Genomic DNA, 25,895 nt, shown 5'->3' with positions numbered 1-25,895 from the left:
TACTCAGCAAGTTGTTCTTTACATTTAAATTCACTTTATGATTTCATGTTGATAATTAAATGTGTTCTAGTGCATTTATAAGCCAAATCATCATAATTGTATTATAGGGTAAGTTTTATCAATAAACCTGACTGGACTTTACTCCACATCCTCCTGCTCCTCTGTGTCTTCTGTCTGCTGCAGCGACGACCTGCGAGTCTGAGACGTTTGCATACACAAGAGAAGAGTCCAGCTGATGGGGAGAGATGACAATATAAGACTCAATGAGTGTCAATCATGCAATTTGCATACTGTTAGAATTATTAAAATATTTTTAATAATAATGCCTCAGACTATTCGGCCTCATTCCTTAGTCCCAACAGATTGATGCCCTTTGTGATGCTCCCCTGATATCAGCCTTTTTTGCGATATTTATGCACAACAATCAATAATTAATAAGTGTTAAATTATTAATACATTTTCCAAAAATGATGATATAATTAATATTATTGCTTCAGACTAAATTCTGTGTCAACCGTTAAGGCCTAAAACATTACTAGTTTCTACTCAGTTGTTCTTTACATTTAAATTCATTTTATGATTTCATGTTAATAATAAAATGTGTTCTAGTGCATTTATAAGCCAAATCATTATAACGGTATTTTAGGGTAAGTTTTGTCAGTAAGGTCTCTCTCTCTCTCCTTGTTGGCCTGTTTTTTTCCTTTCATGATGCTCCAACCTGACTGGACTTTACTCCACGTCTTCCTGCTCCTCTGTGACTTCTGTCTGCTGCAGCGACGACCTTCAAGTCTGAGACGTTCTCATACACAGGAGAAGAGTCCAACTGATGGGGAGAGATGACAATATACGACTCAATGAGCCTCAATCATGCAATTTGCATATTGTTAGAATATTTTAAATATTTTTAATAATAATGCTTCAGATTCAATTCTGTGTTGACCTTTAAGGCCTAAAACATTACTGGTTTCTACTCAGCAAGTTGTTCTTTACATTTAAATTCCCTTTATGATTTTATGTTAATAATAAAATGTGTTCTAGTGCATTTATCAGCCAAAATCATCATAACTGTATTTTAGGGTAAGTTCTGTCAATAAGTTCTCTTTCTCACCTCTCTAGTCTCTACAAGTTCATTCAGATCAGTGGTGGAGCTCCGAGTTTTCTTTTTCCTGGATTGAATCCAACAAGAACAAGAACTTTAACAAAATGAAATTCATGACTTTGAAAATGTTTTTATAAGAAAATTAAAGAAGGATGTTTTCTTTAATGTTTTACCACATCCACAGACTCAAGAGAAGCAGAGGAATCAGCATCAGGACCACCAGAATCACCACGATGATACTAATTGTAATTACTGATTTCCCTAAAAATTGAGACCGACAGAAAGTAGATATGGCTTATCAATAAGTGTAGTATACAGGTGTGTGTGTGTGTGTGTGTGTGTGTGTAATTACTACAGTGGCACATGATTTTAAAAACAGCATCATGCATGTGGCAGCATCTGGAAACTTGAGGGTGGTCTGGTGAATGAATGAATAGTGGATATTGTATTAACGTTTTGCTGTCTCCTGTTGCTCTGCACGGCTTGTGAACTGTCTTGTGAGTGCTTATTTTGTTGTTATTGTCTGTCTGTAATTTTTAAGCATCATCTCATTAGTTTCAGAGCATCTCGCCATTGGACTGGAGTTGAAAATCAGCCAGCTGACTAACACAGAGATGTTGATTAATGTGCATTGTCCTTATATATAAATGAAATGTCTGAAAGTTTGAACTGAAGGAAACAGAACTGTTAAATTTTACTTTTACAGCAGAAGAAAACACACATGATCTGCAAAATGCTTTTTGGTTAAAAAAGTGCAAAGGGTTTCAAGTGATCTCATAGCTCTCTGGGAAATGTAGTATTTAGCATTACTCCTTTCAGTTAAGAATGCACTTGAATAAACTATAGAACTAAACTACATACATTTCACAGTGTATTTTTTTTCCTTTATAGAGCGATTTCACACCAGCTGAAACCTTGTCTTTACTGCCCTCTAGTGGTTTAACCTCTGATGCAGAAGTGCACTCCAGGGTGTGTCAGTACACTGTGACAACACTGTTTGATGTGGTGACAGGTGCAACAGAACACGTTAATGCTGAAAAAGCTTGAGGCTTGATGTCTCCAACATTAAGCATTATGTGTGCATGACTGTTCCTGTATGTGTTTTTATCTATGTAGCCTATAGCTGTCAGACACTATCAGATATGCATGTAAATAGTGTTTTGAAGGTTGTATTGTTGTTGGGATACCTACAGCAGTATCTCAAGAGCTTGATGGGACCAGTACAAAGAGGGAAGTGATATCACCCATATTTATGACACATTCAGTTATGATACATTAGCTAAAACACTCCACTAGATGGTGTAAAAGACTGTGAAGTAAACTCACACAGTGAAGGAGAGTAGAACTTCTCATTTTCTTTCACAGCACAGGAATAGTTGTCTGTAGAATCAAAGCTGCCTGAATAAGAATAAGATGTTTGTCCTGATATGTCCTGTCCATTCTTCTTCCAGATGTAGGAATAACCATCAGGTAGACAGCTGCTGTGACACTTCAGCTCTGCCCAGGAAAGATTGAATGTTGATCTGTTCACATGCACCTGGAGATCTGTATATACGAATAAAGAAAAAAAAAAGAGAAAAGACTTGATTTTAAACTTAACTGTCAACATTCACACATACAAGAACACACACACACACACACATACACTTGTGTTCACCTTTTGGAATTAAATGATTGAATCTTCAGATGAAAATGTTACCTGTGACAGTCAAAGTGACTCCAGGTAAACCAGTAAAATTCCCTCCTGGTTGGTTTGTTATGAACCTGAACTTGTACTGAGCTGAGTCGCTCTCTCTCAGGTCTGTGATTGTCAGAGTGCAGTCGTTCTTATCACAGAGAGAATGAACACGACCTGAATACTCTGAGTCTGTTCTCAGATTCACAGGGTTATTATTAGGCCCTTTAGTAAACCAGAATGTTTCCTTAATTTCAGTATCATTGTCATTTATTCGGGATGGGTATCTGTAGGTGCAGTTTATCTTCACTGTTGATCCATTTATGGCACAGATGTGAGTAGAAGTATAATTCACGCTCCAGTCATTCTGACCCTGTACCACTGCAACACAGAGCACATCAGAAACCACAATCACATTCATAACAAGTTAAGAATCAGTGAATAAGACAAAGTGGGTCATGACATCAATATGATTTTATCTGCAGTCATATTCATTCAAAGCTCCTCATTGTGCATCAATCTAACTAGAACTAAACTGGAATACAGTATTTTATCAATTGTTTATAATATTCTATCATTTGTTACTGCTGAGTGTTTCAGCTTTAGTCCATTCATTCTGCAAGTTTTTACTGTTGTTCTGCTTGTTTGTCGTAATTTTAAAAAAAAATCTAAAGCTGAACACCTGAAATGTGTCTCTTATGTTCATTTTCTTTATAATTTTCTTCATAATTCTTGTTAAAAATAATTTTTACTTTGACTTTTATTTCTGAAGCCTGGGTGAACACAGGAATATAAAAGTCCAAAGACAAACTGTTTTCTTTGAATTTTCAGTACAAAGAAACAGTTTTAGATGCTGTTCACAGTTAATCTCTCTGTGCACTGAGACAGAACATCGTACAGTCTGAAGGTGCAGTGAAGGAACAAGAATGTATTGAACCTGTGAACATTAATGCAGTTTTACTGAACAGGAAAAGAAGAAGGAAATGAATCGTTAGAGAGTCTGTGGTTGTCTTGGTTAGTTTCCTCTTTGTTAGTTCTTTGGTCAAGTTGCTGCTGAGTTAAGTGTGAAAACCACAAAGAAATGCAGAACATGAGGTGAGGGACACTTTTGAAAGCAGCTAAAATAAAATAGGTAACAATAAGTTTTCACAGGGAGGAGCAACTGTTATAACTGTAACAGCTAAAACAGTTGTCCAGCTCTACAGTACAGAGTGCAGAAATTACCAAACACATTTAAAACATCATGATGAGATGAAATTCTCAGTGCATTGCTGTACCATCATAGAACTATGTATATATGCATATGCATGTATAAAAATATATGATTCTTACAATCCATGGAGGGAGGGTGGACAAACCTTATTAGCTAGACACCCCCACCACCCATGACGCAGACACAGCTGAACATCTTAATACAATATTATTAAAATGTTCAGCAGTGAATATTGATGTTATTATTTTTTTTACCATTTTGCCTTCATTCAACAGCTATAGTTTACACAGAAATAAACAGAAGTGAATGTTTGGTGTTGTAGAGTTTAAAAGTTATTCATCATACTGCATCACACATACATCAAACCTAGAAAAGTGCTGATCTGGGATATTTTATATTTACTTTCTTAAAATGACTTCATGCTGCTCTGAATAAGTGTGCTAAATGTCCTACAATGTAAATGTAGATATACAGTACCTGACACAGAGAGAAGGAAGACAACAAATCCACTCGCTGCTGCTGTTAAACTCATAGCTGCTCCTCTCATCTCTCTGTGAGGCTTCAGAGACAATAAAATACATCAAATAACGTAAACAACATGTAAAAATCATATCAGTAAACTATTCTACTTACAACAGAGAAGGACGTTGTCTGTTAAGATGCTCGTCCTCTGTGATCTGTGAGCAGAAGTCAGATATCAGGATGTTAAAACACTTGATTGACTTCCTCTTTCTTAGAATTATGAATATGCATGAGGAGCCAAATGACAGTGAACACATAAGTTAAAACCAAGTTTTACTGTTTTCTAAAAACTTGATATAATCTATGTCAGAGGGAATAACAGACAAGTGTTCTGGCATATTAGTATTATAAAGATAGGAGAGAAATAATGAGACATTTTTAGTTTTTACTTCCTCTTTTTAAGTTTTGGCACTAAATTACTGTATGAATATTTATAAATGTTTGTATGAACTTGTGAAAGGTTAAAATGCTTAGTGACAGTCATAGAAATCATGTTTGTGCATGAAAACAGTTTGTTCCTGTGTGAAAGAAAAACAAAGAACATCTACTTATTCTGAAACACATCCTGCCATGTCTGTCTGGGTTTAATCATGCATAGAGTCATCACAACAACTCCTACAGGTTGGTGTGATACAGATTAAGAAGTATTCACCCCACTCTTCAGGTCTCACTCCTCTACAGCAGCTCGTATGTCTGTATGGAGTGTGAGTGTGTCATGCTCTGAGCGTTAAAGAAAGTGTAACAATACTATATTGAGATTTGTCTCTTTCCTCATTGAAGTCAAGTGCAAGACGTAAAATGCAGCACAGTTCAGTGTCACTGCAGTTATTTTTTACTTACTCTTATTAAGTGTGGGCACAGTTCAGTGTCTAAAGAAAAAACATGACACGTGACAGATGTGTGACATTTGGTTTGATGCATCTCTTCACACTTCTAGTGCATGTTAAGACACTGAATACACCACCATGAGTTCAAAGAGATGTACTGCATCAGTATGGATGTAAGAAGTCACATGATGAGCACAATATTTATTGTAGCAAAGATCTAAAAAATTTCTTGTTTCTTTTGGATTGAATGTGTACTGAGATTAACATACAAATCTCACAATGTGACAGCAAAATTAATCCAAAACTGTCTGCAGGGCTAGACACCACAGGAGGTAAATGAGAATTTTTTTGTTTTGTTTTGTTATTGAGGTGAACTGAATCTCTTATAAATGAGTGAAATGTCTAAAAGTTTGAACTGAAGGAAACAGAACTGTTAAATTTTACTTTTACAGCAGATGGAAAGTGAGGAAAATACACATGATCTGCAAAATGCTTTTCCGTTAACAAAGTGCAAAGATGTTTACCAGTGTAAGCAGTTTTTTGCTTTTTAAATAAGCTGTTTCACTATATATTTGTTTTTCCTCTCTTGGATTGTGTGTGTGTGTGTGTGTGTGTGTGTGTGTGTGTGTGTGTGTGTGTGTGTGTGTCTGCTTGCTGGGTTTCATAACACTAAGTGTTATTGGCCCTGTAGTTTCAGATAACTCTATCTGCCTCACTGTCACACATCTTTTTTGTTTTCTTCTATAAATCTTGCTGTCTCTACAAACATTCTGCAGACATTTCATTGCTTGTCATGTTGTCACTGCACTTGACTATGCGTACACACCTTAGCACAAGCTAACAGGTTATTTTTTTAAAAAAACAAAACAAAAAAAACCATTGACATTTCATTTTGGTCTAAGGAAAAAAGTTATGTTGATAAAAGTACAAAGTATAAATGGAAAGGTGTAAGAGGTAAAACTGGGTCTGACTTGTTGTAGACTATGTGGGTCAAAGTTTTCACTTGATGTGTTAGTGGGACATTGTAGAGAAAACTCACACACTGAAGGAGAGGGGAAAGACTCATATCCTGATAGAGCACAAGAATACTGGTCCTCAGGATTAATTGGGTGTGGATGAAAATGTAACCATCCATCACTGATTGTTGAGACACATTTAAATGTACTTTTAGTCGTTGCTCTTAATCGGTTTACTCTTCACATTAAACTCAGCAGCAGCAAGATAAATCCCCCAATGGAGTCTAGAGACTGGCGGTGGTGGCTGATGACTTCTGTTGAGACTGATAAGGCTGGTGAGGTTGATGAAGTGATGCAATGATGAATCTGCAAAAACTGAGCAGTGATGGGGAAGTGGTAGGGAGTGCAAAATGGCACCATAGAAGCACTAAGGCAGAGAGGGAGAAAACATATTTAAAAAGACAGACGCAGTATGATACGCTGACAATGAAGGTGTGTCAACATGCTATTGGTTAGATGTGACCAGCTGATGTGAACAGCTGACGTCTTAATGAATGCCCAGGAGAATGATGGCAAGGAAATTATAAGTGAGCATGCGTGAGGGATGGGAATGACTGATTGTTTGAGAAATAATACGACAGACCTGAGCTTGCAAAAGATAGTCTTCCTGACTGAACTTTTACTAAGTTTCATTTGTCACTAACAGATATGGACTGTTATACTGAAAAGGCTTCATACTCAGTAAACTGCCACACATTCTGCTTCCCTGAGTGACCCCAAAGACATTAAATAGACCTAAAAGGTGATAAACATTTCACATGACAATTAAGGTCTTCTTCAATACAAACTGTGTCTGTCCATCTTCATTTTAGCAACATCCCAAATCATAATAAACTATTAAAATGTGACAAGTTTCATCCAAAATAGAGGGAAAGTGAGAAATAAGTCAGAGCCAAAGAACAGATTTAAATTTTATTTAAAGCTTCTTCAAAGCTGGAAAATAAATTCATAAAATGAAAAATAAACATAAAAACAATTTATTTAAAGCTGAAACTTTCTGCACGCTGTCGCCCTCTGCAGCAGTGAGAGGGAACTGAAATCATGTTTCCAACTACAGAGGTGTTGTGAAAGCTGTTTATTGTGAATCAGCCACTGCAATATCTGCATAATGTGACATTCAGCAAAGTGTGATAGAACTGAGATCAAGTTTGATGTGTGAAAATATACAGTATACTGCACAAGAAAATAATCAGGATTCCTCAACAGTGATTGATTACATTATTTATACATTTATATACACACACATTATTATACATTATTTATACACACACTCAGTAAATTATAAATCAATTGAGTCACTGTAACAATGAATCTAATGTCGGCCTGTTTTTCTCCTTTCAGGAGGCTCCAACCTGACTGGACTTTACTCCAGGTTTTTGTAGATCTCTGTGTCTTCTGTCTGTGCTGCAGCGACGACCTTCAAGTCTGAGACGTTCTCATACACAGAAGAGTCCAACTGATGGGGAGAGATGACAATAAAAGACTTAATGAGCCTCATTCATACAATTTACATAGAGTTAGACATTTTTAAAATATTTGTAATAATAATAATAATATAAAAATATATATAAAATGACATACCTGCATTTTGAAAACAATTTATCATTCATCACTGATTATTAAGACACATTTAAATTTACTAGTACTCTTCACAAAATACAGTCCTCCTGCAAGATTCATGCAAGATGACATTTCTCATTAAAGCTGAACCTTTCTGCACACTGTCGCCCTCTGCAGCAGTGAAAGGGAACTGAAATTAAGTTTCCAATTACACTTTTTGTGGAAACTGGCTTTTTATTCAGCCACAGTGATACCTGGATAATGTGACACTCAGCAAAGTTTCATAGAACTGAGATTATGTTTCAATTTGATGTGAAAATATACAGTATACTGCACATGGTGTGAATGTGATGCTTCCAGTTTGATGTCTTTGTTCTGAACAGACTTAATGAGCTTTGTGAACCAGGACAGGTGCAAACCAGGAAGCCAATCAGGATTCTTCAAAAGTGATTTATTATGTATACAATTAAAGTAACATTTAGCATAACAGCTCTAATCCTAAATATCTGTAATGTAAAAAAGGACAAAGGAGTAAAGTACAATAATATAGCCTGCATTACCTCAGACAGAACACTCAATATACATAAACACAGTTATGAGTCACACACACCTGCTGCTACTGAAAACGTCCACATTATCCTCTACAGCCTCTCTCTCCAGTCTACAGCATTTTTACATTTAAAATAACATTTCACATAACAGCTCTAATCCTAAATATCTGTAATATAACGAACTCTACAGAGAAAAAAATAAGCTTGCATTAGTTCAGACAGAACACTCAGCAAATTATAAATCAATTGAGTCACACACACCACCTGACATTCAACTGATCTAAACAATCAATCATGTTTGACACATCGACATGATTCAGTTCAAGCTGCCATCAGCACATTCTTCTCAAAGCTTCTGCTACATGCTGTTACTGACTGTCTGTGCTGCTCACTTCTACCTGCTGCTGCTGCTGAAAACTGAACATGAAAACGTCCACATCATCCTCTACAGCCTCTCTCTCCACTGTCATATTTCACTGTTGTACTACTTTCTGCTTCCATCAGGTGAGTCCAGTCTCTGGTTCAACTGCATCACAACAAAATCACACGTAATTTTGGTGAGTCACTTCTTGTAACTGTAACAATGAATCTGATGTCGGCCTGTTTTTCTCCTTTCAGGAGGCTCCAACCTGACTGGACTTTACTCCAGGTTTTTGTAGATCTCTGTGTCTTCTGTCTGTGCTGCAGCGACGACCTTCAAGTCTGAGACGTTCTCATACACAGAAGAGTCCAGCTGATGGGGAGAGATGACAATAAAAGACTTAATGAGCCTCATTCATACAATTTACATAGAGTTAGACATTTTTTAAATATTTGTAATAATAATAATAATAATAATAATAATAATAATAATAATAATAATAAAATGCTTCAGACTAAATTCTGTGTTGACCTTTAAGGCCTAAAACATCACTGACTTCTACTCAGCAAGTTGTTCTTTACATTTAAATTCCCTTTATGATTTCATGTCGATAATAAAATGTGTTCTAGTGCATTTATAAGCCAAATCATCATAATTGTATTATACGGTAAGTTTTATCAATAAACCTGACTGGACTTTACTCCACGTCTTCCTGCTCCTCTGTGTCTTCTGTCTGCTGCAGCGACGACCTGCAAGTCTGAGACGTTCTCATACACTGGAGAAGAGTCCAGCTGATGGGGAGAGATGACAATATAAGACTCAATGAACCTAAATCATGCAATTTGTATACTGTTAGAATTATTAAAATATTTTTAATAATAATGCTTCAGACTATTCGGCCTCATTCCTTAGTCCCAACAGATTGATGCCCTTTGTGATGCTCCCCTGATATCAGCCTTTTTTGCGATATTTATGCACAATGATCAATAATTAATAATTGTTGAATTATTAGTACATTTTCTAAAAATGATGATATAATTAATATTATTGCTTCAGACTAAATTCTGTGTCGACCTTTAAGGCCTAAAACATTACTGGTTTCTACTCAGTTGTTCTTTACATTTAAATTAATTTTACAGCTTCATGTTGATAATAAAATGTGTTCTAGTGCATCTATAAGCCAAATCATTATAACGGTATTTTAGGGTAAGTTTTGTCAATAAAGTCTCTCTCTCTCTCCCTTTTGGCCTGTTTTTTTCCTTTCATGATGCTCCAACCTGACTGGACTTTACTCCACGTCTTCCTGCTCCTCTGTGACTTCTGTCTGCTGCAGCAACGACCTGCGAGTCTGAGACGTTCTCATACACTGGAGAAGAGTCCAACTGATGGGGAGAGATGACAATATAAGACTCAATGAACCTCATTCATACAATTTACATAGAGTTAGACATTTTAAAAAAATATTTTTAATAATAATAATAATAATAATAATAATAATAATAATAATAATAATAATAATGATAATAACAATAATAATAATGATGATAATAACAATAATAATAATAATGACGATAATAAAAATGTTTCAGACTAAATTCTGTGTTGAACTTTAAAGCCTAAAACATTACTGGTTTCCACTCAGCAAGTTGTTCTTTACATTTAAATTCACTTTATGATTTCATGTTGATAATAAAATGTGTTCTAGTGCATTTATAAGCCAAAATCATCATAACTGTATTTTAGGATTCTGTCAATAAGGTCTCTCTCTCACCTCTCTAGTCTCTACAGGTTCATTCAGATCAGTGGTGGAGCTCCGAGTTTTCTTCTTCCTGGATTGAATCCAACAAGAACAAGAACTTTAACAAAATGAAATTTATGACTTTTAAAATGTTTTTATAAGAAAATTAAAGAAGGATGTTTTCTTTATTGTTTTACCACATCCACAGACTCAAGAGAAGCAGAGGAATCAGCATCAGGACCACCAGAATCACCACGATGATATTTAAGTTTTGACTTGATGTGTTCGTGGAACATTGTAGAGAAAACTCACACACTGAAGGAGAGGGGAAAGACTCGTATCCTGATAGAGCACAAGAATACTTGTCCTCAGGATTAATTGGGTCCGGATGAAAATATATTTTTTTTCCCTTCATTAGCTGGCCATTCTTGTACCAGATATAGGAAGGATCAACAGGCAGCCGACAATTGCTGTGACATGTCAGCTCTGTCCAGTTGGGATGCTGGTTGGGGGAAGATTTTCTAACATGCACTTGGAAGTCTGGATCTGTGAATAAAAGACACAAATATCATTTCAGAATTAACTGTCAACATACAGCACATACAAGCAAATATGTTCACGGTAACATTTTCTAAATGTTCTGAAACATCTGAAACTAACTGATCACAACAAGAAATCTATCATTTATAAAAAATGGTTATAAAGTTAGATTTGGTGGAAAAGAACCTGCTCTTTGAGGGAGCTCTCAGAGAAAACAAGCAGTAATGAAGATTCTACTGAATAACCTTAAAAATCACATAGATGAACATTAGATTTGAGAGAAATAAAGAATAGCAAAAGCATAGCATATAATGAGGAGACTGGGGCAGCAGATGGTGTCAGCATTAGCATGTAAACAAAGTAATAATAAGAAGTGTCGGGTTATAATGGAAGCACTGTCCACTTCTATCAATATGATGACCATTATTAGTCAGCTGGTAGCCAAGCAGCTGGTAAAGCTCTGTGCTCTGCCTGAACTAATGTTTTGCTCCATTTCAAATGAAAATGTTACCTGTGACAGTCAAAGTGACTCCAGGTGAACCAGTATGGTTCCATCCTTGGTTTGTTGTGAACCTGAACTTGTACTCAGCTGAGTCGCTCTCTCTCAGGTCTGTGATTGTCAGAGTGCAGTCGTTCTTATCACAGTGATACTGAACACGACCTGAATACTCTGAGGCTTCTTTCAGATCCACATATTGATCGCCATTCATTTTAGTGAACCATAAAGTTTTGTCAACTGTAATATCAAGGTTATCTATTCTGGATGGGTATCTGTAGGTGCAGTTTATCTTCACTGACGATCCATTGAAGGCACAGATCTGAGTAGAAGAGTACGTCACTCCCCAGTGACCCGCTGTAACACAGAACACAACAGAATCCACAACCAGACTCACAACAACATCAGAGAACAGATTTTAATCTGTCATGAAGGTCCTTCAGTATGTAAACCTGCTGAGATACTGCATGGGCCTCCTTCTTTCCACCTCAGAGAAGGACATGAGACTTATTTATGAAGCTTATGGCACCAACACAAGAACAAACATAAAGAGTGTTTTACACTTGAGTACCACAAAATGTAATAATAATGCAATGTTGAAGTTTTTCATTTAAGTTCAGGTGTGGATCAATACTTTCAAAAAAACTGATGATTAATCTAGATACAGTTTGATAAAGGAAATATATAATCATTAGATGTGGAGCCATGTATACTGTAGGGTTTCAAGTGATCCCATAGCTATCTGGGAAATGTAGTATTTAGCATTACTCCTTTCAGTTAAGAATGCACTTGAATAAACTATAGAAATAAACTACATACATTTCACAGTACATTTTTTCCTTTAAAGAACAACTTAACACCAGCTGAAGCCTTGTCTTTACTGCCCTCTAGTGGTTTAACCTCTGATGCAGAAGTGCACTCCAGGGTGTGTCAGTACACTGTGACAACACTGTTTGATGTGGTGACAGGTGCAACAGAACATGCTAATGCTGAAAAAGCTTGAGGCTTGATGTCTCCAACATTAAGCATTATGTGTGCATGACTGTTCCTGTATGTGTTTTTATCTATGTAGCCTATAGCTGTCAAACATCAAATATGCATCTCAGTGGTGCTTTAAAGGTTGTATTGATGTAGGGATACTTGCATCAGTATCCTAAGAACTTAATGGGACCAGTACAGAGAGGGAAGTGATATCACCCATATTTATGACACATTCAGTTCCGATACATTAGCTAAAACACTCCACTAGATGGTGTAAAAGGCTGTGAAGTAAACTCACATAGTGAAGGAGAGGGGAACTTCTCATGTCCTTTCACAGCACAGGAATAGCTGTCTGTAGAATCAAAGCTGCTTGAATAAGAATTAGATGTTTGTCCCGAAATTTCCTGTCCATTCTCGTACCAGATGTAGGAAGAACCATCAGGTAGATGACAGCTGCTGTGACACTTCAGCTCTGCCCAGGAAGGATTGAATGTTGATCTGGTCACCTGCACCTGGAGATCTGCATATGTGAATAAAGAAAAAAAAGAGAGAAGGCTTGATTTTAAACTTAACTGTCAACATTCACACATACAAGCACACACACACAAACACACACATACACTTGTGTTCACAGTTTGGAATTAAATAATTGAATCTTCAGGTGAAAATTTTACCTGTGACAGTCAAAGTGACTCCAGGTAAACCTGTAAAGTTCCCTCTTAGTTGGTTTGTTATGAACCTGAACTTGTACTGAGCTGAGTCGCTCTCTCTCAGGTCTGTGATTCTCAGAGTGCAGTTGTTCTTATGACAGTGATACTGAACACGACCTGAATACTCTGGGTCTGTTCTCAGATCCACATACACATAATTACTGTCTTTTGTAAACCAGAATGTTTTCTCAACCGTAGTATCATTGTCATTTATTCTGGATGGGTATCTGTAGGTGCAGTTTATGTTCACTGTTGATCCTTTTAAGGCACAGATCTGAGTAGAAGTGTAAGTCACTCCCCAGTCGTTCTGACCCTGTACCACTGTAACACAGAGCACATCAGAAACCACAATCAGATTCATAACAAGTTAAGAATCAGTGAATAAGACAAAGTGGATCATGGCACCAATATGATTTTATCTGCAGTCATATTCATTCAAAACTCCTCATCGTGCATCAATCTAACTAGAACTGAACTGGAATACAGTATTTTATCAATTGTTTGTCATATTTTATCATTTGCCACTTTGTTACATTTGTTTCAGCTTTAGTCCATTCATTCTGCAAGTTTTTACTGTTGTTCTGCTTGTTTGTTGTAGTTTTAAAAAAGCTAAAGCTGAACACTTGAAATGTGTCTCTTATATGTTATTAAACAACAAAGTCTAAAAGTCCAACTCTATTTATACATACTTTGAATTTACAGTACAAAGAAACTGTTTTAGATGCTGTTTACAGTTAATCTCTCTGTGCACTGAGACAGAACATCGTACAGTCTGAAGGTGCAGTGAAGGAACAAGAATGTATTGAACCTGTGAACATTAATGCAGTTTTACGGAACAAGATAAGAAGGAAATGAATCATTAGAGAGTCTGTGCTTGTCTTGGTTAGTTTCCTCTCTGTTAGTTTTTTGGTCAAGTTGCTGCTGAGTTAAGTGTGAAAACCACAAAGAAATGCAGAACATGAGGTGAGGGAAACTATTGAAAGCAGCTAAAACAAAATAGGTGACAATAAGTTTTCACAGGAAGGGGCAATTGTTATAACTGTAACAGCTAAAACAGTTGTCCAGCTCTACAGTACAGAGTGCAGAAATTACCAAACACATTTAAAACATCATGATGAGATGAAATTCTCAGTGCATTGCTGTACCATCATAGAACTATGTATATATGCATATGCATGTATAAAAATATATGATTCTTACAATCCATGGAGGGAGGGTGGACAAACCTTATTAGCTAGACACCCCCACCCCCACCACCCATGACGCAGACACAGCTGAACATCTTAATATAATATTATTAAAGTGTTCAGCAGTAAATATTGATGTTATTTTTACCATCTGGTCTTCATTCAACAGCTATAGTTTACACAGAAATAAACAGAAGTGAATGTTTGGTGTTGTAGAGTTTAAAAGTTATTCATCATACTGCATCACACATACATCAAACCTAGAAAAGTGCTGATCTGGGATATTTTATATTTACTTTCTTAAAATGACTTCATGCTGCTCTGAATAACTGTGCTAAATGTCCTACAATGTAAATGTAGATATACAGTACCTGACACAGAGAGAAGGAAGACAACAAATCCACTCGCTGCTGCTGTTAAACTCATAGCTGCTCCTCTCATCTCTCTGTGAGGCTTCAGAGACAATAAAATACATCAAATAATGTAAACAACATGTAATAATCATATCAGTAAACTATTCTACTTACAACAGAGAAGGACGTTGTCTGTTAAGATGCTCGTCCCCTGTGAACTGTGAGCAGAAGTCACATATCAGGATGTTAAAACACTTGATTGACTTCCTCTTTCTTAGAATTATGAGTATGCATGAGGAGCCAAATGACAGTAAACACATAAGTTAAAACCAAGTTTTACTGTTTTCTAAAGACTTAATATAATCTATGTCAGAGAGAATAACAGACCAGTGTTCTGGCATATTAGTATTATAAAGATAGGAGAGAAATAATGAGACATTTTTAGTTTTTACTTCCTCTTTTTAAGTTTTGGCACTAAATTACTGTATGAATATGTATAAATGTTTGTATGAACTTGTGAAAGGTTAAAATGCTTAGTGACAGTCATAGAAATCATGTTTGTGCATGAAAACAGTTTGTTCCTGTGTGAAAGAAAAACAAAGAACATCCACTTATTCTTAAACACATCCTGCCATGTCTGTTTGGGTTTAATCATGCATAGAGTCATCACAACAACTCCTACAGGTTGGTGTGATACAGATTAAGAAGTATTCACCCCACTCTTCAGGTCTCACTCCTCTACAGCAGCTCGTATGTCTGTATGGAGTGTGAGTGTGTCATGCTCTGAGCGTTAAAGAAAGTGTAACAATACTATATTGAGATTTGTCTCTTTCCTCATTGAAGTCAAGTGCAAGAGGTAAATTGCAGCACAGTTCAGTGTCAGCGCAGTTATTTTTTACTTACTCTTATTAAGTGTGGGCACAGTTCAGTGTCTAAAGAAAAAACATGACACGTGACAGATGTGTGACATTTGGTTTGATGCATCTCTTCACACTTCTAGTGCATGTTAAGACACTGAATACACCACCATGAGTTCAAAGAGATGTACTGCATCAGTATGGATGTAAGAGGTCACATGATGAGCACAATGTTTATTGTAGCAAAGATCTAAAAACATTTCTTGTTTCTTTTGGATTGAATGTGTACTGAGATTAACATACAAATCTCACAATGTGACAGCAAAATCAATCCAAAACTGTCTGCAGAGCTAGACACCACAGGAGGTAAATGAGAATTTTTTTGTTTTGTTTTGTTATTCAGGTGAACTGAATCTCTTATAAATGAGTGAAATGTCTAAAAGTTTGAACTGAAGGAAACAGAACTATTAAATTTTACTTTTACAGCAGATGGAAAGTGAGGAAAATACACATGATCTGCAAAATGCTTTTCCGTTAACAAAGTGCAAAGATGTTTACCAGTGTAAGCAGTTTTTTTGCTTTTTAAATAAGCTGTTTCACTATATATTTGTTTTTCCTCTCTTGGATTGTGTGTGTGTGTGTGTGTGTGTGTGTGTGTGTGTGTGTGTGTGTGTGTGTCTGCTTGCTGGGTTTCATAACACTAAGTGTTATTGGCCCTGTAGTTTCAGATAACTCTATCTGCCTCACTGTCACACATCTTTTTTGTTTTCTTCTATAAATCTTGCTGTCTCTACAAACATTCTGCAGACATTTCATTGCTTGTCATGTTGTCACTGCACTTGACTATGCGTACACACCTTAGCACAAGCTAACAGGTTATTTTTTTAAAAAAACAAAACAAAAAAAACCATTGACATTTCATTTTGGTCTAAGGAAAAAAGTTATGTTGATAAAAGTACAAAGTATAAATGGAAAGGTGTAAGAGGTAAAACTGGGTCTGACTTGTTGTAGACTATGTGGGTCAAAGTTTCACTTGATGTGTTAGTGGGACATTGTAGAGAAAACTCACACACTGAAGGAGAGGGGAAAGACTCATATCCTGATAGAGCACAAGAATACTGGTCCTCAGGATTAATTGGGTGTGGATGAAAATGTAACCATCCATCACTGATTGTTGAGACACATTTAAATGTACTTTTAGTCGTTGCTCTTAATCGGTTTACTCTTCACATTAAACTCAGCAGCAGCAAGATAAATCCCCCAATGGAGTCTAGAGACTGGCGGTGGTGGCTGATGACTTCTGTTGAGACCGATAAGGCTGGTGAGGTTGATGAAGTGATGCAATGATGAATCTGCAAAAACTGAGCAGTGATGGGGAAGTGGTGGGGAGCGCAAAATGGCACCATAGAAGCACTAAGGCAGAGAGGGAGAAAACATATTTAAAAAGACAGCCGCAGTATGATACGCTGACAATGAAGGTGTGTCAACATGCTATTGGTTAGATGTGACCAGCTGATGTGAACAGCTGACGTCTTAATGAATGCCCAGGAGAATGATGGCAAGGAAATTATAAGTGAGCATGCGTGAGGGATGGGAATGACTGATTGTTTGAGAAATAATACGACAGACCTGAGCTTGCAAAAGATAGTCTTCCTGACTGAACTTTTACTAAGTTTCATTTGTCACTAACAGATATGGACTGTTATACTGAAAAGGCTTCATACTCAGTAAACTGCCACACATTCTGCTTCCCTGAGTGACCCCAAAGACATTAAATAGACCTAAAAGGTGATAAACATTTCACATGACAATTAAGGTCTTCTTCAATACAAACTGTGTCTGTGCATCTTCATTTTAGCAACATCCCAAATCATAATAAACTATTAAAATGTGACAAGTTTCATCCAAAATAGAGGGAAAGTGAGAAATAAGTCAGAGCCAAAGAACAGATTTAAATTTTATTTAAAGCTTCTTCAAAGCTGGAAAATAAATTCATAAAATGAAAAATAAACATAAAAACAATTTATTTAAAGCTGAAACTTTCTGCACGCTGTCGCCCTCTGTAGCAGTGAGAGGGAACTGAAATCATGTTTCCAACTACAGAGGTGTTGTGAAAGCTGTTGTGAAAGCTGTTTATTGTGAATCAGCCACTGCAATATCTGGATAATGTGACATTCAGCAAAGTGTGATAGAACTGAGATCATGTTTGATGTGTGTAAATATACAGTATACTGCACAAGAAAATAATCAGGATTCCTCAACAGTGATTGATTACATTATTTATACATTTATATACACACACATTATTATACATTATTTATACACACACTCAGTAAATTATAAATCAATTGAGTCACTGTAACAATGAATCTAATGTCGGCCTGTTTTTCTCCTTTCAGGAGGCTCCAACCTGACTGGACTTTACTCCAGGTTTTTGTAGATCTCTGTGTCTTCTGTCTGTGCTGCAGCGACGACCTTCAAGTCTGAGACGTTCTCATACACAGAAGAGTCCAACTGATGGGGAGAGATGACAATAAAAGACTTAATGAGCCTCATTCATACAATTTACATAGAGTTAGACATTTTTAAAATATTTGTAATAATAATAATAATATAAAAATATATATAAAATGACATACCTGCATTTTGAAAACAATTTATCATTCATCACTGATTATTAAGACACATTTAAATTTACTAGTACTCTTCACAAAATACAGTCCTCCTGCAAGATTCATGCAAGATGACATTTCTCATTAAAGCTGAACCTTTCTGCACACTGTCGCCCTCTGCAGCAGTGAAAGGGAACTGAAATTAAGTTTCCAATTACACTTTTTGTGGAAACTGGCTTTTTATTCAGCCACAGTGATACCTGGATAATGTGACACTCAGCAAAGTTTCATAGAACTGAGATTATGTTTCAATTTGATGTGAAAATATACAGTATACTGCACATGGTGTGAATGTGATGCTTCCAGTTTGATGTCTTTGTTCTGAACAGACTTAATGAGCTTTGTGAACCAGGACAGGTGCAAACCAGGAAGCCAATCAGGATTCTTCAAAAGTGATTTATTATGTATACAATTAAAGTAACATTTAGCATAACAGCTCTAATCCTAAATATCTGTAATGTAAAAAAGGACAAAGGAGTAAAGTACAATAATATAACCTGCATTACCTCAGACAGAACACTCAATATACATAAACACAGTTATGAGTCACACACACCTGCTGCTACTGAAAACGTCCACATTATCCTCTACAGCCTCTCTCTCCAGTCTACAGCATTTTTACATTTAAAATAACATTTCACATAACAGCTCTAATCCTAAATATCTGTAATATAACGAACTCTACAGAGAAAAAAATGAGCTTGCATTAGTTCAGACAGAACACTCAGCAAATTATAAATCAATTGAGTCACACACACCACCTGACATTCAACTGATCTAAACAATCAATCATGTTTGACACATCGACATGATTCAGTTCAAGCTGCCATCAGCACATTCTTCTCAAAGCTTCTGCTACATGCTGTTACTGACTGTCTGTGCTGCTCACTTCTACCTGCTGCTGCTGCTGAAAACTGAACATGAAAACGTCCACATCATCCTCTACAGCCTCTCTCTCCACTGTCATATTTCACTGTTGTACTACTTTCTGCTTCCATCAGGTGAGTCCAGTCTCTGGTTCAACTGCATCACAACAAAATCACACGTAATTTTGGTGAGTCACTTCTTGTAACTGTAACAATGAATCTAATGTCGGCCTGTTTTTCTCCTTTCAGGAGGCTCCAACCTGACTGGACTTTACTCCAGGTTTTTGTAGATCTCTGTGTCTTCTGTCTGTGCTGCAGCGACGACCTTAAAGTCTGAGACGTTCTCATACACAGAAGAGTCCAGCTGATGGGGAGAGATGACAATAAAAGACTCAATGAGCCTCATTCATACAATTTACATAGAGTTAGACATTTTTTAAATATTTGTAATAATAATAATAATAATAATAATAATAATAATAATAATAATAATAATAATAATAATAATAATAATAATAATAATAATAAAATGCTTCAGACTAAATTCTGTGTTGACCTTTAAGGCCTAAAACATCACTGACTTCTACTCAGCAAGTTGTTCTTTACATTTAAATTCCCTTTATGATTTCATGTCGATAATAAAATGTGTTCTAGTGCATTTATAAGCCAAATCATCATAATTGTATTATACGGTAAGTTTTATCAATAAACCTGACTGGACTTTACTCCACGTCTTCCTGCTCCTCTGTGTCTTCTGTCTGCTGCAGCGACGAACTGCAAGTCTGAGACGTTCTCATACACAGGAGATGAGTCCAACTGATGGGGAGAGATGACAATATAAGACTCAATGAACCTAAATCATGCAATTTGTATACTGTTAGAATTATTAAAATATTTTTAATAATAATGCTTCAGACTATTCGGCCTCATTCCTTAGTCCCAACAGATTGATGCCCTTTGTGATGCTCCCCTGATATCAGCCTTTTTTGCGATATTTATGCACAATGATCAATAATTAATAATTGTTGAATTATTAGTACATTTTCTAAAAATGATGATATAATTAATATTATTGCTTCAGACTAAATTCTGTGTCGACCTTTAAGGCCTAAAACATTACTGGTTTCTACTCAGTTGTTCTTTACATTTAAATTAATTTTACAGCTTCATGTTAATAATAAAATGTGTTCTAGTGCATCTATAAGCCAAATCATTATAACGGTATTTTAGGGTAAGTTTTGTCAATAAAGTCTCTCTCTCTCTCCCTTTTGGCCTGTTTTTTTCCTTTCATGATGCTCCAACCTGACTGGACTTTACTCCACGTCTTCCTGCTCCTCTGTGACTTCTGTCTGCTGCAGCAACGACCTGCGAGTCTGAGACGTTCTCATACACTGGAGAAGAGTCCAACTGATGGGGAGGCATTGGTTAGACATTTTAAAAAAATATTTTTAATAATAATAATAATAATAATAATAATAATAATAATAATAATAATAATAATAATAATAATGATAATGATAATAACAATAATAATAATGATGATAATAACAATAATAATAATAATGACGATAATAAAAATGTTTCAGACTAAATTCTGTGTTGAACTTTAAAGCCTAAAACATTACTGGTTTCCACTCAGCAAGTTGTTCTTTACATATAAATTCACTTTATGATTTCATGTTGATAATAAAATGTGTTCTAGTGCATTTATAAGCCAAAATCATCATAACTGTATTTTAGGATTCTGTCAATAAGGTCTCTCTCTCACCTCTCTAGTCTCTACAGGTTCATTCAGATCAGTGGTGGAGCTCCGAGTTTTCTTCTTCCTGGATTGAATCCAACAAGAACAAAAACTTTAACAAAATGAAATTTATGACTTTTAAAATGTTTTTATAAGAAAATTAAAGAAGGATGTTTTCTTTATTGTTTTACCACATCCACAGACTCAAGAGAAGCAGAGGAATCAGCATCAGGACCACCAGAATCACCACGATGATATTTAAGTTTTGACTTGATGTGTTCGTGGAACATTGTAGAGAAAACTCACACACTGAAGGAGAGGGGAAAGACTCGTATCCTGATAGAGCACAAGAATACTTGTCCTCAGGATTAATTGGGTCCGGATGAAAATATATTTTTTTTCCCTTCATTAGCTGGCCATTCTTGTACCAGATATAGGAAGGATCAACAGGCAGCCGACAATTGCTGTGACATGTCAGCTCTGTCCAGTTGGGATGCTGGTTGGGTGAAGATTTTCTAACATGCACTTGGAAGTCTGGATCTGTGAATAAAAGACACAAATATCATTTCAGAATTAACTGTCAACATACAGCACATACAAGCAAATATGTTCACGGTAACATTTTCTAAATGTTCTGAAACATCTGAAACTAACTGATCACAACAAGAAATCTATCATTTATAAAAAATGGTTATAAAGTTAGATTTGGTGGAAAAGAACCTGCTCTTTGAGGGAGCTCTCAGAGAAAACAAGCAGTAATGAAGATTCTACTGAATAACCTTAAAAATCACATAGATGAACATTAGATTTGAGAGAAATAAAGAATAGCAAAAGCATAGCATATAATGAGGAGACTGGGGCAGATGGTGTCAGCATTAGCATGTAAACAAAGTAATAATAAGAAGTGTCGGGTTATAATGGAAGCACTGTCCACTTCTATCAATATGATGACCATTATTAGTCAGCTGGTAGCCAAGCAGCTGGTAAAGCTCTGTGCTCTGCCTGAACTAATGTTTTGCTCCATTTCAAATGAAAATGTTACCTGTGACAGTCAAAGTGACTCCAGGTGAACCAGTATGGTTCCATCCTTGGTTTGTTGTGAACCTGAACTTGTACTCAGCTGAGTCGCTCTCTCTCAGGTCTGTGATTGTCAGAGTGCAGTCGTTCTTATCACAGTAATACTGAACACGACCTGAATACTCTGAGGCTTCTTTCAGATCCACATATTGATCGCCATTCATTTTAGTGAACCATAAAGTTTTGTCAACTGTAATATCAAGGTTATCTATTCTGGATGGGTATCTGTAGGTGCAGTTTATCTTCACTGACGATCCATTGAAGGCACAGATCTGAGTAGAAGAGTACATCACTCCCCAGTGACCCGCTGTAACACAGAACACAACGGAATCCACAACCAGACTCATAACAACATCAGAGAACAGACTTTATTCTGTCATGAAGGTCCTTCAGTATGTAAACCTGCTGAGATACTGCATGGGCCTCCTTCTTTCCACCTCAGAGAAGGACATGAGACTTATTTATGAAGCTTATGGCACCAACACAAGAACAAACATAAAGAGTGTTTTACACTTGAGTACCACAAAATGTAATAATAATGCAATGTTGAAGTTTTTCATTTAAGTTCAGGTGTGGATCAATACTTTCAAAAAAACTGATGATTAATCTAGATACAGTTTGATAAAGGAAATATATAATCATTAGATGTGGAGCCATGTATACTGTAGGGTTTCAAGTGATCTCATAGCTCTCTGGGAAATGTAGTATTTAGCATTACTCCTTTCAGTTAAGAATGCACTTGAATAAACTATAGAAATAAACTACATACATTTCACAGTGCATTTTTTCCTTTAAAGAACAACTTAACACCAGCTGAAACCTTGTCTTTACTGCCCTCTAGTGGTTTAACCTCTGATGCAGAAGTGCACTCCAGGGTGTGTCAGTACACTGTGACAACACTGTTTGATGTGGTGACAGGTGCAACAGAACACGCTAATGCTGAAAAAGCTTGAGGCTTGATGTCTCCAACATTAAGCATTATGTGTGCATGACTGTTCCTGTATGTGTTTTTATCTATGTAGCCTATAGCTGTCAAACATCAAATATGCATCTCAGTGGTGCTTTAAAGGTTGTATTGATGTAGGGATACTTGCATCAGTATCCTAAGAACTTAATGGGACCAGTACAGAGAGGGAAGTGATATCACCCATATTTATGACACATTCAGTTCTGATACATTAGCTAAAACACTCCACTAGATGGTGTAAAAGGCTGTGAAGTAAACTCACATAGTGAAGGAGAGGGGAACTTCTCATGTCCTTTCACAGCACAGGAATAGCTGTCTGTAGAATCAAAGCTGCTTGAATAAGAATTAGATGTTTGTCCCGAAATTTCCTGTCCATTCTCGTACCAGATGTAGGAAGAACCATCAGGTAGATGACAGCTGCTGTGACACTTCAGCTCTGCCCAGGAAGGATTGAATGTTGATCTGGTCACCTGCACCTGGAGATCTGCATATGTGAATAAAGAAAAAAAAGAGAGAAGGCTTGATTTTAAACTTAACTGTCAACATTCACACATACAAGCACACACACACAAACACACACATACACTTGTGTTCACAGTTTGGAATTAAATAATTGAATCTTCAGGTGAAAATTTTACCTGTGACAGTCAAAGTGACTCCAGGTAAACCTGTAAAGTTCCCTCTTAGTTGGTTTGTTATGAACCTGAACTTGTACTGAGCTGAGTCGCTCTCTCTCAGGTCTGTGATTCTCAGAGTGCAGTTGTTCTTATGACAGTGATACTGAACACGACCTGAATACTCTGGGTCTGTTCTCAGATCCACATACACATAATTACTGTCTTTTGTAAACCAGAATGTTTTCTCAACCGTAGTATCATTGTCATTTATTCTGGATGGGTATCTGTAGGTGCAGTTTATGTTCACTGTTGATCCTTTTAAGGCACAGATCTGAGTAGAAGTGTAAGTCACTCCCCAGTCGTTCTGACCCTGTACCACTGTAACACAGAGCACATCAGAAACCACAATCAGATTCATAACAAGTTAAGAATCAGTGAATAAGACAAAGTGGATCATGGCACCAATATGATTTTATCTGCAGTCATTGTCATTCAAAACTCCTCATCGTGCATCAATCTAACTAGAACTGAACTGGAATACAGTATTTTATCAATTGTTTGTCATATTTTATCATTTGTCACTTTGTTACATTTGTTTCAGCTTTAGTCCATTCATTCTGCAAGTTTTTACTGTTGTTCTGCTTGTTTGTTGTAGTTTTAAAAAAGCTAAAGCTGAACACTTGAAATGTGTCTCTTATATGTTATTAAACAACAAAGTCTAAAAGTCCAACTCTATTTATACATACTTTGAATTTACAGTACAAAGAAACTGTTTTAGATGCTGATTACTGTTAATCTCTCTGTGCACTGAGACAGAACATCGTACAGTCTGAAGGTGCAGTGAAGGAACAAGAATGTATTGAACCTGTGAACATTAATGCAGTTTTACGGAACAAGATAAGAAGGAAATGAATCATTAGAGAGTCTGTGCTTGTCTTGGTTAGTTTCCTCTCTGTTAGTTTTTTGGTCAAGTTGCTGCTGAGTTAAGTGTGAAAACCACAAAGAAATGCAGAACATGAAATGAGGGAAACTATTGAAAGCAGCTAAAACAAAATAGGTAACAATAAGTTTTCACAGGGAGGAGCAACTGTTATAACTGTAACAGCTAAAACAGTTGTCCAGCTCTACAGTACAGAGTGCAGAAATTACCAAACACATTTAAAACATCATGATGAGATGAAATTCTCAGTGCATTGCTGTACCATCATAGAACTATGTATATATGCATATGCATGTATAAAAATATATGATTCTTACAATCCATGGAGGGAGGGTGGACAAACTTTATTAGCTAGACACCCCCACCCCCACCACCCATGACGCAGACACAGCTGAACATCTTAATATAATATTATTAAAGTGTTCAGCAGTAAATATTGATGTTATTTTTACCATCTGGTCTTCATTCAACAGCTATAGTTTACACAGAAATAAACAGAAGTGAATGTTTGGTGTTGTAGAGTTTAAAAGTTATTCATCATACTGCATCACACATACATCAAACCTAGAAAAGTGCTGATCTGGGATATTTTATATTTACTTTCTTAAAATGACTTCATGCTGCTCTGAATAACTGTGCTAAATGTCCTACAATGTAAATGTAGATATACAGTACCTGACACAGAGAGAAGGAAGACAACAAATCCACTCGCTGCTGCTGTTAAACTCATAGCTGCTCCTCTCATCTCTCTGTGAGGCTTCAGAGACAATAAAATACATCAAATAATGTAAACAACATGTAATAATCATATCAGTAAACTATTCTACTTACAACAGAGAAGGACGTTGTCTGTTAAGATGCTCGTCCCCTGTGAACTGTGAGCAGAAGTCACATATCAGGATGTTAAAACACTTGATTGACTTCCTCTTTCTTAGAATTATGAGTATGCATGAGGAGCCAAATGACAGTAAACACATAAGTTAAAACCAAGTTTTACTGTTTTCTAAAGACTTAATATAATCTATGTCAGAGAGAATAACAGACCAGTGTTCTGGCATATTAGTATTATAAAGATAGGAGAGAAATAATGAGACATTTTTAGTTTTTACTTCCTCTTTTTAAGTTTTGGCACTAAATTACTGTATGAATATGTATAAATGTTTGTATGAACTTGTGAAAGGTTAGAATGCTTAGTGACAGTCATAGAAATCATGTTTGTGCATGAAAACAGTTTGTTCCTGTGTGAAAGAAAAACAAAGAACATCCACTTATTCTTAAACACATCCTGCCATGTCTGTTTAGGTTTAATCATGCATAGAGTCATCACAA

At 36.2% G+C, this 25,895-nt stretch overlaps 1 protein-coding gene across 1 annotated transcript; it reads right to left on the bottom strand.

Moving 5' to 3' along the window:
* LOC122976558 lies at positions 1-24,168 on the bottom strand. The gene is made up of 10 exons (XM_044345129.1): positions 23,648-24,168; positions 23,272-23,493; positions 22,295-22,349; positions 20,993-21,050; positions 20,527-20,631; positions 19,936-20,040; positions 10,102-10,206; positions 9,511-9,615; positions 719-823; positions 1-232 (listed from the first exon to the last, which is right to left on the bottom strand). The coding sequence occupies exons 1-10, from the start codon at positions 24,042-24,044 to the stop codon at positions 119-121; spliced, it is 1,371 nt and encodes a 456-aa protein (XP_044201064.1). The 5' UTR covers positions 24,045-24,168; the 3' UTR covers positions 1-118.
* Positions 24,169-25,895: the final 1,727 nt, after the last annotated feature.

This window comes from Thunnus albacares, chromosome 3, assembly GCF_914725855.1.
Source record: "Thunnus albacares chromosome 3, fThuAlb1.1, whole genome shotgun sequence".
NCBI classification, from domain to species: domain Eukaryota; kingdom Metazoa; phylum Chordata; class Actinopteri; order Scombriformes; family Scombridae; genus Thunnus; species Thunnus albacares.
Note: the sequence above shows the minus strand (reverse complement) of the source record. Positions and strands in the feature narration are given on the sequence as shown.